Genomic DNA, 16,576 nt, shown 5'->3' on the forward strand with positions numbered 1-16,576 from the left:
TGCCACCGTCTCCACCTTGCTCTCTCCCTCACCGTCCCTTCACACGTCCTTTGCTCCAGCCAAGCTGCACAGTTTGCTGCTCTCTGGGCTTCTCTGCCCTGGGATCTTTGCTCATACTATTCTTTCCACAGGGAATCCCTCTTCCCCAGTCCCCATTCCACTCTTAAAATCTCCCATCCGGCCGGACATTAACGGCTCACGCCTGTAATCCCAATACTTTGGAAGGCTGAGGCAGGTGGGTCACCTGAGGTCAGGAGTTCGAGACCAGCCTGACCAACATGGAGAAACCCCGTATCTACTAGAAATACAAAATTAGCTGGATGTGGTGGCGCATGCTTATAATCCCAGCTGCTCAGGAGGCTGAGGCAGGAGAATTGCTTGAACCTGGGAGGCGGAGGTTGAGATGAGCCGAGATTGTGCCATTGCACTCCAGCCTGGGCAACAAGAATGAAACTCTGTCTCAAAAAAAATCTCCCATCCATCCATTAAGGCCCAGTTCCAATGTCATTTCCATCCTTCTCTGATGGCCTCCCCTCACTGTCCCCTGGGTTCTTTGACAGCACTGTCATACTCTGCCTTGTGGCATGGTGTCTATACCTCCCTGAGCTCCCAACAGTCCCAGGCTCCTGGGGTCCTGTTGGCCTGCAGAGGCCTCGGCCCTTAGACAGGGCCTTGTGATGCAGTCCGATTCCATATGTGTCGTCAAAGGCACTGCTCATGGTAAGAGCCTAATTGGCATTTGTGCGAAGGAGCTTCCACCCTAGCAAAGCACAAGCTGGGAATCACATCATAAACAGCTGCCACTGACTGACTATCTACTGTGGGCCAAGCGCAACATATCATCTCATTGAATCTTCACGTCAACTGCAATATGGGTATTTTTATCCCCATCCGTAAAGAAAAAACTCTAGTCTGTAAAGCTTAGTAATTTGCCCCAGGTCACACAGCTAAGAAGGAGCTAAGTTAGGGATCCAACCCATGTTTATCCGAGGCCAAGCTTCGTGCTCTTTCCACTATGTCATGTTACCTCTGGGGAAGATAAATCTATTGGCCCAAACCCCATGAAGTTCCAGAATTCATTTAGGTAAAAAGTAAATGATTTAAGGACACTCAACCCCTCTGTTATCAGCAGTCACTGAGAAGAGTGTGCTGGGATGGGCTGATTTGGTGTGGTTGGGCCGCTGGGGATTCCAGGGTGAACCTGCCACAGGGACAGATCTAGGGCGAGGAGAACTGCAGAGTCACTGCTGTGGACTCTGACCCAGCTCTGTGCCAACCTGGCGAGACGGGGGCTCCAGAGTGGCCATGGTGACAAGGGGCCTCCTCTGCAAGGGCCAGGCTTCCAGTGAGTGGAGAGGCTGCCTGCTCAGGGGCTGGGGGCCAAGAGCTGCCTACTTTGCATCAGACAGACACAAACACGTCCAGCCCACACACACACACACACACACACACACACACACACACACACACAGAAAAGTGCTTCTCTTCTTGTCAAAGTGAGGGGAAAGGGCTGGCTAACTTCAGAAACAATCTGCTGCTCACCTCAGGCATCTGGAGCTGCTCCTGATCCTCCCACCCCCATGTCTCACCCCATCCTTGGGGGTTCCTCACACAGTAACCTCAAGCAATACCTTAACTCAGCCCAGGAGTCACTCTCAATAGCCTCCTGCTTCTCCTGGGGAAGGCAGGTGTCAGGGCTCCCAGCAGAGGTTGTGAACAGTTATCAGAACCAAAATGTCCTTCCTGACCTCTCCGTGACACCACACCCTAGGCTGCCTTACACCCAGCCCTACCCCTGCATCCGGCCAAGAAGAGGCTGTGTCAGTGGCCAAAGAGGCCTCTTGGACGCTTCAAATAATTGCATCTGCAGACTCCACCCATCTCCCCACATGAGGCAGGAGCAAGTGCAAAGCTCTGTCAACAAGAAGGGACACCCTCCCGCTGGTGGGGAGCACTGGGAGGAGGGAACAGCCAAATCCAGGGAACTTGAGTAGTTTCCATACCCCCAGAATGGAAGGGGGACAGCTGATGGCCTGCTTCCCTAGGTGCATGTGAGAAGAGAGTGATGGGGCCAATGGAGCTGAGGAAGCAGGAGGCAGCGCGATGGGAGTGAAAGGAGCACAGGTGCCTACCTGGGGGAGTGAGCCTGTTGTGAGCTGAAGTTTCTGCTGAAACAGGGCACTCAGCATCTGGTTCTGCCGTTCCAGGTCAAACACCCTCTTCTTCAGCTTGATGCACTCTTCTCGCAGGTCCTGCCACCCACCCCAGGAGGTGCAGGAAGAAGAGGAGAGGACGGTGGGAGAGTGTCACAATGCTCTTCATCAGAGCAGCGGCATGCACAGATGCTATCTGAAAGGTCCCAGGACCCTTCTGGGCACACCCTTCTGCTGCAGCCTCCTTCTATGAGGAATCTGAGTCTGCTGATGTTGGTAGCTATAGCATCTTCTAGAGATGGTAAATTCTCTAAAGTTTATCACCCCTGGTGGGAGGTAAATCCTATTCTCTTTGTTACCTTTCTCATCCCTGGAATCGACTCCCCGACTCTTTTTTTTTTTTTTTGAGATGGAGCCTCGCTCTGTCACCAGGCTGGAGTGCAGTGATGCAATCTCAGCTCATTGCAACCTCCACATCCTGGGTTCAAGTGAGTCTCCTGCCTCCGCCTTCCTACTAGCTGGGACTACAGGCACACGCCACCATGCCCAGCTAATTTTTGTATTTTTAGTAGAGATGAGGTTTCACTATGTTGGCCAGGCTGGTCTTGATCTCTTGACCTCGTGATCTGCCCACCTCAGCCTCCCAAAGTGCTGGGATTACAGGCGTGAGCCACTACGCCTGGCCCTCTGCCTCTTAGAAACCACACATCAAAAAAGGGCCTATATAAGACAGAGTAAGGCCTTGGAGTCAAAGTGGCCCTGATGTCAAGAAGTTATCTACCATATGTGAGTAAATTTTCAGATGCCATTTAGGCTGACAACATCAACACTGCTTTAAGGGCTATCACAACCTGGGAAAGACAGCTGGGGACAGGGTAAGGGAAGGAGTCACGCTCAAATCAGTGACCACTGCTCAGAGACCTGGCCTTACCTAGTCCCACCCCTGCCTCTAGGCAGAACGGTATGGACCTGCCCAAGGTGGAAATATGGGGAATCACCGGAGGGCAACAGCCCATCTCCTCCAAGCCCTGAGTCTCCAGGAAGGGCCTCGTCTGCTGTGCCCAGGGCTTCTCCCCAGGGTGTCTGGGCTTGCGGGTGAGTGTCTCCTGTGGCTACTCACCTTCTGGTTCAGCAACGCCTGCACCACGTGGTTGGCAACCTGGGGACAGAAAGCCCCGAGGCAGAGCCATCAGCTGACCCCAGCTTCTGCCAGGAGCAGATGAGCCACGTCCCCCCAGTCCCACTGCAGACCCACAGACCTCATCCAGACAGCGCTCATAAGTCTCCCGCTGGTTTTCGTTGGCCTGGGCAAGTGCCGAGTTCTCTGCCTGCAGGAGTGAGGGAGGAAGAGGGCAAAAAGGTGGCTTTGGGGATTATTCTTCCCCATGGCACATTCCTTTTGGGGAGGCAACTACAGGGGTGCTAACTACACCCCACTCCAGCTCTTGGCTGTGAGCAGATTCTCATATGAGGAATCCTGCAGAGGCCGAGGGCAGCAGGAGGGCAGGGCTGACATGGGATGGTTTTCTGTAAACCCTGACCTCAGTCAGTGGCACTGGGGGCCCTGGGGAGACACAGTGGCCAGGTAGACCTGAGGTGGGAGGTGCCCATAGTAACCCTCATTTCCCTGGGAGACGGGCAGAGGAGGCTGCAGGGAGGATGACAGGGTGTTAAGAATGTGGTGAGGGGTGTGGCCTGAGATCCGCACCCTTGTCCCTCACCTCCTGAGCCCTGGGCCACCCAGCCTCTTCCTCCTGTGGCCTCTGACCACCCCCTTTCCTAGATCCTGCAGAGGCATGAGAGGTAAGGAAGGGAAGCAGGGGTTAGGACGGTCATCCCTGTGCATGCTTCTTGTCCACGAGCCGTCACTGGGCTGGGGAGCAAAGAGCAAGGAAAGGGCTTCACAGAGGAGCTTTGCAAAAGAATCTTCTGCTAGCCTCCTGCCTGGCAAAGCAGGCAGAGAGGAAGGTCCATGGCACCCACAAACCCGCAGGAAGCTCAGAGGGAGGGGCAGCCCCGCCTCCCCAGGGTTCTGGCTGGCACTGCTTCCCCCACCCTGCCCCATGCCGCACCTCCAGCTCCCGCAGTCGGTGCAGAAGCTCCTGGCAGGTGCCCGGCTCCATGCTGCCATCATCACTCTCTCCTGGTCTTGGGTTTCCAGGACCCCCAGCTGGCTGGTCCATGGCCTCAGACATCTGGCCCTGGGAACAAGGGAGAGAAGCCCTGGCAGGCTACTCCAGGGCACGAGAAGGAAGTGAGGAGGAAGAGGACAAAGATGAAACCCTTCAGTCTCCTTGGAGCTTAGGTCAGTGTGACCTATATGCATGACACTGTAACAACTCAGGGCCAGGCTGGGAATCTCCCGGTCACGGTCACGGGGCAGACACACAGATACTCTCCTCGTCTTAAGAACAGAGACCATTGTTTTAGAAAGCCCCACACCAGCACAAGAAACCTGACTTCTCCACTGGGACTGGCCTCAAGCTGGTGAGTCATTCAGCCTCCCTGGGTCTCAGTCCCTCTATTTGTAAAATAACACCAATATCCCCTAATCTCATTCAGTGTTTGCAAACAAAGATTAGGTCTGTGAAAGTGATTTGAAGATGATAAAAAAAAAAAAAACAAACTACTTAAGACACAAACTGTTATTACTCATAACACTAACAATAATTTAAACTAATAAGTAAGACAACTAGGATTTTGTCCTGGGCATTGGTGGTCTCCTGCCTGAAGCAGGAACATGCTTTAGGTAGTGGAGACAATGGATAAAACCCTGGCTTTGTGGCCAAAAGCCTCTGCCTGGCTCTGCCTAGTATGAACTGGGTGAACATATGAAAATTGAGCTCATTCATTCACTTGGTCAACCAGATGATCCTCAGTTTCCCAGTTCTGAGAAATGGGCAGAAGAATTCTTCCTTCCTTACAGGGTCATTGTGAGAGTCAAATGTGACCACCTAGGGAACAGCACCCTGAGAACATGACTCGGCACGTGTGGAAAATACACGCACCGGCCTAGCGCCTGGTGCCCTTAGCTCTAGTTCAGGCTCCAGTGCTCACTTGTTGGGTCATCCCAGGGCAAGGTCCCGCTCCCTGAGCCTCAGGCTCCTGTTAGACAGAGTGGGAAGTGCCCTCCACCCCTCCAGGGCTCTTCTTTCTAGCTCCAGCCTCACTAGGTACCCACTGCCCTGGCAGGAGCTAGGCCCCAGCAGATCAGGCTCTTTGTGCACACTGGTCTTTCTGCTGGGGTCTCTTGACACCACCTGCTCCTTTCCACTTGGCCATCTCCTCCCTATTCATCCTTCAGGGCTCCCAGGCGACGCTCCTGCAAGACTGTACACCAGCCTCTCCCACCAGACAGTCAACTCCATGAGGGCAGGAACACTGCATTTGCCTCCCCATCCAAACTCACATGCCTCCTGGTGGGATCCCTGGCATGTGGAGACAGACTGATGACTAGGCAAAGTTCATGACCATACCCAGCATGACCAGGGCTCAGACCTGTGTTGCACCACGGGATCCTCCCACCCCACCAAACCTTTGCCATTGTTGCTAGCTTGAACTGACTAATCTTCATCTTCCAATTGAGTTCCAATGTCTCTGCTAGAGAAAAATGCTGTTTTTTCTTTCATACAAATATTGTGAAGGTTTCCAGTAGATGGGCAACCCTTCTTATTATAAAAGGGTGGAACCTTGGTCCACCACTGACTACTCCTTGTGCCACTGAATCTCCCACAAAAGAAAAATGGGGTTGGGCGTGGTGGCTTATGCCTGTGACCTCAGCACTTTGGAAGGCCAAGGTGGGAGGATGGCTTAAGGCTAGGAGTTCAAGCCCAGCAGGGTAACATACTGAGACCGCATCTACCAAAAGAAAAAAAAAAGAAGTGGGAGGATCCCTTGAGCCCTAGAGTTTGAGGCTGCAGTGAGCTACGATGGCCACTGTGCTCAAGCCTGGGCAACAAAGCGAGACCCTGTTTCAAAACAAAAATAAAAAGGGTTGGAGCTTTTGGACTATAGGAGAGAGGGGTCCTCAGCAGCTCACCACCCAGCCATCTGAGCACTTGCTCCCCTATCCTCCACAGTGGAGCCCAGGGGTGCCTCTCCCACCCCCAGCATGCACAGGCCCCAAAGCCCCTCACCTGTCTCTGCCCCCTTACACGGGTGAGCACACTCACTCTAGCATCCAGAACGGTCACCTTGCCTGTGGAAAAAAAAAAGATGATGTCAGCCACACACTTACTGGGCTCCTGCTATGCGCCAGGCACTGGGACATGGGATGAACAGCCAGAGAGAGCCCAGCCGCTATGAAGCTTCCATTCTACTGGGTGGGGCAGACAATGTACAGCGTTGGGTTGTGATAAGGCAGAGAGATGACAATTAAGCAGAGACTTGAATGAAGTCCAGATGAAATCCTGGAATGGGAAAGCATTTGGGACAGCAGAAAGAGCCAGTGCAAAGGTCCCCAGCTCTCAGCCAGGAATCATCAGATAACAGAGGAGACTGAACAGTCACACCTGGTACTTTACCACCCGGTTCTACAACATACATTGTCTTGTCTCGTGCTCAACAGTTAACCACAACAATGTTAAATGCTATTATCAGTGCCTGTGTTTCAGATGAGGAAGCCAAGGAACAGGAAGTTACACTTGCACACACTGTGTGCACCCAGTGTGATGAACAGCACAGGCACTTTCTTCTACACCATCCCATCCGGTTCTCCTAACAACCCTGGAAGGGGAGCACCCGCCTGTGGGAGGAGGCAGGCTCTGGGGCAGAGGATGTTGCCCAAGTCACATGGCTACTTCACAAAGCACACCAGACAGGCCTAGCTTTTCCCACTCCTCTGCACACACCCAAGCTGCACTGTAAGCTCCACAGTACAACAGACATTGAAGCTCCGTACAGCCCCAGTGCTCCCCAGAGGCTAGAAACCTGGGCTAGAATTTTCTCACTTGTAAAACAGGGATAAGAACACTTAGCCCAAAGGATTGTTGGAGGACAAAATGAGATAATATTTGTAGAGTGTCTGGCACGAATTCCATAAATGGAGACTTTTCATATCATCACCTGCTGACACAGGCACAGTGCAAAGCTATGCGGTTGTTGTAGAGCCTGCTGCTACCTTGTCCGTTCACACAGAGGCCGACTCCGAGTCCCAGCACCCTTACCCAGGGGTCTCAGCTACAGGGGTAACTGAAAATCTCAGAGTGCTCCCCGCCCACCCTGACCTCAGAAGCCTCCTCTCCAACTCCTCCCAGCCGGCTCTCCAACTCCTCCCAGCTGGCTCTCCAGCCCCAGGGCCGGCCTCGCCTTCCCTCTTCTCTTCTGATACCCCAGAAAGAGAAGCAGCTGGATGTTTGGGGACTGGGATAACAGTGAAAGGGGAGAATGCTGCTTTGTGTGTGTGTGTATGTGTGTGTGTGTGTGTGGACACAACAGTGGGAAGGGGACTTCTGAAAACACTTGGAGGAAAAGGAAGATCTGTTTAATACTGATTTTAAAATTTTTTTTAAGAGACGTCTCACCTCACTGCCCAGGCTGGAGTTCAGTGGCACATTCATAGCTCATTGCATCCTTGGCCTCCTGGGCTCAAGTGACCTCCTGCCTTAGCCCCCCAAGTGGCTAGGATGAGAGGCATGAGTCACTGTGCCTGGCCTCTAATGCTTATTGTTAATACTCTATAACAATCTGAAGTTGTTTGTTATTTTAATGTCATAAAAATGTATCATATTTAACTTGGTTTGCTCATAACATTATCATGTTTATCATGTTTGATAGACTTAGAAATATACAGGCCTGGAAAAAAATGAAAAAAATTTAAGAATTATCCTCCTTCCCACAAATGTGGTGAAACCCAATGTCTCAGGTCACCTCCAGCATCTGACCAGTGCCAACCTCACCCACAACTCTAGTCCCTGGGCCATTGTCCTCCCACAGCCTGGAGCAACCTGCCTGTAGGTTCCCAGCGTGTCCCTCAATCCCCTCACCATCTACTTCTCTAGTGAAAACTTCCATGGAAGAGAGGCTGGGGTGTGGCTGAGGTATGCTGTGGAGGAGGAGAAAAAAGTTGGGAGGGTGAGGGAAAGGAATGGGATGAAGAAGGCAGCATCCAGGGTCTGGAAAAGGATAATGCTAAGGACCGGGAAACCCTAAGGTTTGTGTTCTTCGCAAGAAAGCAACAATGAAACAATGGGTGACAGTGGTTTAGTAGAGTATTTTTTCCTAAAATAATAAAAAAGCATCCAGGTTAGAAGCAAGGCCCAGCTGTGAGGACTGGCTGTGGATTCTCTATGTGTGCACACAGTGGTTTTCTGTGCCGAGGAGCACGGAGACCCCACACACTCCACAAAGCCAGCCACGGCCCCGATCCATAGCTGAGCTCCTGTGAATCCCAGGCCGGGAGGCCTGAGTCCCACTGTGAATGGGGGAGACCCTCTGATTCATGAGCCGGCCAGTGGCCACAGTTCTTCTTCTCAGTGTGCCCCAGCTGGAGCAGGGCTGGGACTCAGCCCCACTTCGGGAGAAACACTTTCTGGCCTCACAGCAAGGGGGTCTGGGGTCAGCCCAGGATGAGGGGCCTCCTCTGCATCTGCAGGGCCATGACAGTGGAGGGCAGGAACCTCTTACGGAGAAGAGACCTGCAGGAAAGCCTGGTGGTGGGGAGGAGCACGGGCCGTGAGAGTCGGCTCAGAGTCTGAGTTCAAGATTTCTAAAGAAAACTTCCTGTGTCCTTATCCTTCTCTAGGGAAGGTCAAGATCCAGAGAGAGACCACCACCACCAGCTCCAAATCAAAGCCAAGTCAGGAATGTGGCCCTGTGGAGTCTGGGTTTTCTGCCTGCATCTCATGAGGGACGCCTACCCAGGCAGGCTTCGCAGTGGTGGTCCCTGCTGCCTCCCCAGAGGCTGAGCGCCGGCTTCTCCCTCAGGACCCACAGCTCCTGCTCACAGCCCTGAGCTCAGCCCGACCTGGGGCAGGGAAAACCCCAGTCTTGGGGTTTTCGGAATGGCTCTGGTTTCAAACATTCCTCTGGTGGCCCCAACACATCTGGGACGTTGGGTCTGGACACACGGTGCCGGCCAGGCAGGGGCTGGGGACTCTAACTTGAACTGGAGGCTTCTCCCGCCGGAATTGCCAGCGGAGGCCCCTCCCTCCACAAAGGCCTGATTCAGAGGGAGGTGACCTCAGTGCAGGGGGAGAGAGAGAAGGAGTGGGGAGAAGAGCAGAGTCCTCTCTGGCTCGTCCTTCAGAGGGGGTGGGGAGGGGCAGTTTTCAGGCAGCCAGGGCTGAGGAAGAGGGAGACTTGCCAGGGGTCTCTGGGTAACCTGGGCGACTACCATCTCTTCAGCCAAGTCAGTCACAGAGGGCCCCAGCTCTCTCTTCCCCCTTAAAGCCAGGAGGGGACAGAGGTTTTCAGGGCCTCCAAAGAGATCTGACTGTCCTGGCCTTTCAGTTAGCCAGACCAGAGGGGGTCTGTAGCTTCCACCCCCTCTCCAGCAGGGCCCAGGCAAGACCCCTCCCTGAACAGAGACCAGGCATGGGAGGAAGGGGCTGGAGAGGCAGGCGGCAGCAAGCCTGTCCTCATTCCCTCACCCCGGCCCTTAGCCAAGGCCTCCTGGCCCCTGGTGAGCCCCTCACTCACCAGCTGTTCCCCCCAGAGTCCTCTAGGGAGAGAAGCCAGGGAGCAGGAGTGGGGGAGGGTAGGCAGCTGTAGGAAGGCAGAGATGGAGAGCTCACTTAATCACAGAATCACCCGTAACGCCAACCGCTTCCCTCTGCGCCCTCCCCAGCTGCTTTCTGGAATCCCTCTTATTCTCTCAGCCCTTTTACCAGTCACACCCAAGAATCCACTTGTAAACAGCAATTTCTGTCCCCACAGCAAACACCCTTTCCAGCCAAGATCAGCCCTGGGCTGCTGAGGAGTGTGGGGAGGGACAGGAGGACTGAGGCCTGGCTCCCAGGGCACTTCTAGCCTGAAAGGGGCCACTAAATCCCTGGCCCAAAGCATCTTTCAGCCCTGAGAATTCCAACTGGTCTCTTCCCGCTTCAGGGTAAGAGGGCAGACAAGAATTTCCTTCCCTCCTCCTGACAACTGGTACTGGAGACACAATAGCCCTTCTGAGAGGCATCTGTCTTGGAAGGGGCCCCCTGCATCCCCCAACTTCCTTTTCACAGGCATTCTAAGCACCTCAACCACCATGGCGTGGGTTCTTCCAAACCGGCTGCAGGATAGGTCCTCGGCCCTTCCAGGAAGGGAAGAAGGAAGGGCAGTCATGTTAGGAGCCCCCAAAGGCTTCCAGATTTCAACATCCCTCATCTCCCCTCCCTCAGAGCCCTCCTGCTCCCTGTCCACAGCATAATCCAGTAACAAAAATAGCAGCTGCTGGGGGTGGGGAGAAGGAGGGGTGCCGACACAATGGGTTTATTTATAGGACCACACACCAGGGGCTCTGCAGCCAAGCAGCCCAGGCCCCACTCCCAAAAGTCCAGACTATGCTGTCCTAGCCCAGCCGAGGGTACTGGAAACAGCCTCAGACCAGACGGCAGAAGAGTCTAGCATTCAGTCCCAGTTCTAACTCTGCAAACAACTTACACGCCGTGTGACTAGGCAAATCATTCCGTCTCCCTGGGATGAGTTTCTTCACACCAAGTGGTTGTTGTTCTGCCACAGTGGTTCCCACAGTGGGGCCCAGGCACCCTGTGGCCCTCTCCAGGGGTCTGTAAGGTCAAAGCTGTTTTCCTAATACTACTAAGACACTATCTGCCTGTATTACTCTCATTCTCTCCTAAGTGTACAGTGGCATTTTCCAGATACTATGCTGTGTGATACCACAAAAGATTGAATACCGAAGCAGACAGGAGAAGCCAGCTTCCTTCTATTAAGTCAGACATGAGAGATTTGCAAAAATAGAGAACAATGACATTCTTATTATTTGTGTTTTTGGAACATATATAATTATATTTTTAAATAAAATGTTAACATGTGATGGGTTTATTGCTATTTTTAAACAAATTAATTAAATAACTGTAAGTATAACACATATAAACAAAAGTTCTTCGGGGTCTTCAAGTTTTAAGCATATAGAAGTGTCCTCAGACCAAAAAGTTGGAGTTGTTTTTCTAGAACAGTGCTGTCCAGTAGAACTTTCTGTGATAATGAACATGCTTAGTCTCTACTATCCAACATGGAAGGTATCTATTAGCTACACATGGCTGCCGAACACTTGAAATGTGGCTAGTCCAACTGAGGAACTGAATTTTACGTTTAATTTTAGATAGCCACATGCAAGCTCAAGAAGCTCCCTGGGATTCCTTGACTTGTGCATTCTAGGACAATGCTTCTTTCCACAAGGTGTGGATGTTGGAAAGGGACTTCTGTCCCCAGGCTTGTGCTTATGCTCTCTCTCACTCTCTTCCCCACCACAGAAGGCCAGTTCAGCTCCACTGTCAGTCCAGCCTGGCAATCCTGCCCGGCTCGAGTAAGAGAGCTACTCTCTCATTCTCTGCCATGAGTAGTACACACCCTGTCCACTCTCCTAAAACTTCTGGCCTACACCCTCCTGTTTCCCCAGAGGATTAAAGCCAGAAGGAAATCCCCTCACACATCCTGCCGCCACCATCCTAGCCCCCTCGGAACCCTCCCCACCTCCTCGTCCACTATTATAGCAGATGAGTTGCCCGCTCCCAGCCAAAGCTGGTACCGCTTGTCCCAGACTTACCCCATTTACGTCTTCAGTATCTACCTCCTGAATAGAGCTTTCCCATCTACCCTTTAAAACTTAAAATCTTTAAATCTTAAGAACAATCTTCTCGCTGGGCACAGTGGCTCACACCTGTAGTCCCAGATACTTGGGAGGCTGAGGTGGGAGATCACTTGAGGGACTACCAGGCTGCGGCGAGTTATGACCCGGCTACTGCTGCACTCTAGCCTGGGCGACAGAGAGGGACCCTTTTTTTTCTCTTAAACAAACAAAACCAACAATCTTTGCTTGACATTTTCCCAGATACTGCCAAATTTCAAAAAATACTCTAGATACTTCAAAGCCAAACTTCTCAAAAAACACAAAAGAAAATCCCAAAACCATTTTCTCATTCCTCCCTCAACCTGGTCCAACTTCAGTGGTAACCACCACGATGCTAAATCCAAACAATATTTTTCAGTCCTCATTGCCGTCGCAGGTGTAAGACCTCTGTGACCACTTCCTCCTGGACTTTTTTTCTTTTATGGAGTCTTGCTCTGTCGCCCAGGCTGGAGTGCAGTGGTGCAATTTCAGCTCACTGCAAGCACCGCCTCCCGGGTTCACGCCATTCTCCTGCCTTAGCCTCACGAGTAGCTGGGACTACAGGCACTCGTTATTTTTTTTGTATTTTTCTTAGTAGAGACGGGGTTTTACCGTGTTAGCCAGGATGGTCTCGATCTCCTGACCTTGTGATCCACCCGCCTCAGCCTCCCCAAAGTGCTGGGATTACAGGGGTGAACCACTGCGCCCGGCCACTGGACTTTTTTTTAAGCTTTGAGACACAGTCCCTGTCTCACACAATTCACCCAAAGTGTACAATTCAGTGGTTCTTGGTATACTCAGACATATGTGCAGTCATCACCATGGTTAATTTTAGAACACTTTTATTAGCTGTTTTTGTTCCTTTCCTTAATACTGCCCCCTCCCCACCCAGTCACAGGCAACCACTCATCTATTTTCTGTCTCTATGGATTTCCCTATTCTGGACATTTCATGTGAATTCAATCATATCATTGGTGCCTTTTACGACTGGCTTCTTTCACTTTGTGTGATGTTTTCAAGGTTCATCCATGTTGTTGCATGTTTCAGTACTCCATTCCTTTTGTTTTGTTTTTCTTTTTTTTTTTTTTAGACAGAGTTTCACTCTTGTTACTCAGGCTGGAGTGCAATGCTGTGATCTCAGCTCACTGTAACCTCTGCCTCTCAGGTTCAAGCGATTCTCTTGCCTCAGCCTCCTGAGTAGCTGGGACTACAGGCACACGCCACTATGCCTGGCTAATTTTTGTATTTTTTAGTAGAGACAGGGTTTCACCATGTTGGCCAGGCTGATCTCGAACTCCTGACCTCAGGTGATCCTCCCGCCTTGGCTTCCCAAAGTGCTGGGATTACAGGCGTGAGCCACCACACCCAGCCTCCATTCCTTTTTATGGGTGAACAGTGCTCCACCGTATAGGCCAGCCACAGTTTATCCATCCATTCTACTGATGAACATTTGGCTTGTTTTCACTTTTTAGCTATTATGAATATTGCTATGAGCATTTATGTAGTTAGCCTTTGGCATCCCCAGGGGATTGGATCTAGGTCTCCTGCAAAAACCAAAATCTGAGGATGCTCAAGTCCCTTATATAAAAAAATGGTGCAGTATTTGCATATAACCTAAACACTTCCTCTGGTATACTTTACAAATCATCTCTAGGTTTCTTATCATACCTAAACAGTGTAAATGCTACGTAAATAGTTTTTAGACTATATATATAAACAATATGTATATTGTTTTAAGCTTTGTATTATTTTTATTTTTTTTTTATTGTTTTTTTTTCTTCCAAATATTTTTGGCCCGCAGTTGGTTGGATCCTCCCTGCAAATGTGGAGCACCAACTACACAAGTTTTTGTATAGATGTATGTTTTCCTTTCTCTTGGGTATATATACTTAGGAATAAAATTGCTGGGTTATATAATAACTGCAGGTTTAATCATCTGAGGAACTGTCAGATTGTTGTCCAGAGCAGGTGTACCATTTTATAATCCCACCAGCAGTGTATGAGGGTTCTCATTTCTCCATACGGTCACCATTTATTATTTGATCTGCTGATTCTAGCCACCCAGTAAGTATGAAGTGAGATTTTATTGTGGTTTGAGTTTGTATCTCCCTGACGACTAATGATGTTAAACATCTTTGCATGTGCTTATTGGCCATTTGTATCTCTTCCTTGGAGAAATGTTTTTCAAATTTTTGCTGATTTTTAAACTGGGGATTGTGTCTTTTTATTATCTAGTTGTGAGAATTCTTTAAAAAAAATTTTTTTTTTGAGATAGAGTCTTACTCTGTAGCCCAGGCTGGAATGCAGTGGCACGATCTCAGCTCACTGCCACCTCTGCATCCTGGGTTCAAGCGATTCTCCTGTCTCAGCCTCCCAAGTACCTGAGATTACAGGCATGCGCTACCACTCCTGACTAATTTTTGTATTTTTGGTAGAGATGGGGTTTCACCATGTTGGCCAGGCTGGTCTCGAACTCCTAGCCTCAAGTGATCTGCCCGCCTCGGCCCCCCAAAGTGCTGGGATTACATGCGTGAGACACTGTTCCTGGCCTACATTTTTTTTTTTTTAAGAGACAAGATTTGGCTTGGCTCTGTCACTCAGGCTGGAGTGCAGTGCCACAGTCATAGCTTACTGTAACTTCAGACTCCTAGGCTCAAGTGGTCCTCCCGCTTCAGCCTCCCAAGTAATCAGGACTACCACAACTGGCTAATTTTAAAATTTTTTGTAGAGACAGGGTCTTGCCATACTGCCCAGGCTGATCTTGAACTCCTCCTAGTGATCCTCCTGCCTTGGCCTCCCAAAGCACTGGGATTACAGGGATGAGCAACTTTGCCCAGCCTAGTTTTCAGAACTCTTTACATATTCTAGATACAAGTCCTTTTATATATATATGTGTGTGTCTGTGTGTGTGTGTATGTATATATATGTGTATATATATATGCATATATATGTATATACATGATTTGAAAATATTTTCTTCCATTCTGTGGGCTGTCTTCTCACTTGCTTGAGGGTATCCACTTCTTCCTGGATGACTTTTCCCTTTCCTATTACATTCCCCTGCTCCTCCCACCCCTCTTCCACCTCTTCTTCTATGTGCCTATGTGTTACTTTATGTATAAATACATACTTAAAAAAATACATAGTAGCACATTCTCATGGTTCCACATCTTTCTTTAGCAGAACAATTTTTAGAAAATGAAACTATAGCCTTTATATGGATCTTATCAGTTTTTGTACCAATATTCTGTTTCAAGATCCAATCCAGGATTCCACAGGGTACTTGGTCACCCAGTCTCCTTAGCATTTACAATTCATGACAATCCCTCGACCTTTCTTTATCTTTCATCATCTTAACACTTCTGAAGGGACTAGTCAACATTTTGAAGAACATCCTCCAATTTGGGTTGTTTGATATTCTCACTGATTAGACTGAGGTTATATGTTTTGACAAGAATACCACGGAGGTGATATGCCTTCCTCAGGGCATTATATCTGAGGACACACATGATACCAAGTTTTCTTGTTCCTGGTGATGTTTTAACCTCATCACTTGGTTAGGTAGTATCTATTAATTGGTTTCTCCACCTTGTAAAGTCACTGTTTTTCCTTTTGTAATTAATATTTTGGGTGGCAATACTTTGCGACTACGCAAATATCCTATTTCTCCTTAAATTTTCACCCGGCAATTTTTAACCAAAATCAGTGGATCTTGCTTGTAGCAATTACTATGGTGTTCTAAAACATAATTTTCAATTTCCTATCTTCCTTCTATATTTATTAATTGCAAGTTTTCTATAAGGAAAAACTGTCCCTTCATCCCATTTAATCATGTATTTATATTGGTATGGACGAACTGGATATATATTTTTTTAATTTAATTTAAAAAAAAATTTTTTTTTTTGAGACGGAGTCTCGCTCTGTCGCCCAGGCTGGAGTGCAGTGGCGCAATCTTGGCTCACTGCAAGCTCCGCCTCCCGGGTTCACAACATTCTCCAGCCTCAGCCTCCCGAGTAGCTGGGACAACAGGCACCCGCCACAACGCTCGGCTAATTGTTTTGTATTTTTAGTAGAGACGGGGTTTCACCGTGTTAGCCAGGATGGTCTCCATCTCCTAACCTCGTGATCTGCCCGCCTCGGCCTCCCAAAGTGCTGGGAGTAATTACAGGCATGAGCCACCGCGCCCGACCTGGATATTTATTTAATCTTTGGTTTATAATCCAATACTATCATCACATTTCATTGCTCAAATTCCAGCTATGGCCATTGGCCATTGAGAATCTTTCAGGCTGGGTCCTCCTTCCAACATGCTTCCTTTTTTTTTTTTTCGACAAGTCTTGCCCTATCACCCAGGCTGGAGGGCAGTGGCGTGATCTCGGCTCAAGCGATTCTCATGCCTCAGCCTCCTGAGTAGCTGGGACCACAGGTGTGTGCCACTACACCTAGCTAATTTTTATGTTTTTAGTAGAGATGGGGTTTCACCATGTTGGCCAGGCTGGTCTCGAATTCCTGACCTCAAGTGCTCCACCCACCTGGGCCTCCCAAAGTGCTGGGATTACAGGCATAAGTCACCACACCCAGCCAGTGCTTCCTTTATGTTTTTGTTTTTGTTTTTGTTTTGAGATGGAGTCTCGCTCTGTCGCCC

The 16,576-nt window shown here is 49.9% G+C and overlaps 1 protein-coding gene across 4 annotated transcripts in view; it reads right to left on the reverse strand.

Annotated features, from left to right (window-relative positions):
• NCKAP5L (NCK associated protein 5 like) overlaps nucleotides 1-16,576 on the reverse strand; it is a 38,268-nt gene that overhangs the window by 8,642 nt on the left and 13,050 nt on the right. Inside the window, exons 2-6 of one of the 4 annotated variants that reach the window (XM_008003177.3) lie at nucleotides 6,290-6,351; nucleotides 4,226-4,354; nucleotides 3,413-3,481; nucleotides 3,274-3,312; nucleotides 2,133-2,252 (exon numbers count right to left, since the gene is read on the reverse strand). In XM_008003177.3, the coding sequence (XP_008001368.2) occupies nucleotides 2,133-2,252; nucleotides 3,274-3,312; nucleotides 3,413-3,481; nucleotides 4,226-4,348 (351 nt within the window). In that variant the 5' untranslated portion in view covers nucleotides 4,349-4,354; nucleotides 6,290-6,351. Of the gene's footprint in view, nucleotides 1-2,132; nucleotides 2,253-3,273; nucleotides 3,313-3,412; nucleotides 3,482-4,225; nucleotides 4,385-6,289; nucleotides 6,352-16,576 lie in introns of all 4 variants that reach the window. The other 3 variants (XM_008003176.3, XM_037997154.2, XM_037997153.2) reach the window with 3 other exon arrangements.

The sequence above is a fragment of the Chlorocebus sabaeus genome, chromosome 11 (genome assembly GCF_047675955.1).
Source record: "Chlorocebus sabaeus isolate Y175 chromosome 11, mChlSab1.0.hap1, whole genome shotgun sequence".
Taxonomy (NCBI): Eukaryota; Metazoa; Chordata; class Mammalia; order Primates; family Cercopithecidae; genus Chlorocebus; species Chlorocebus sabaeus.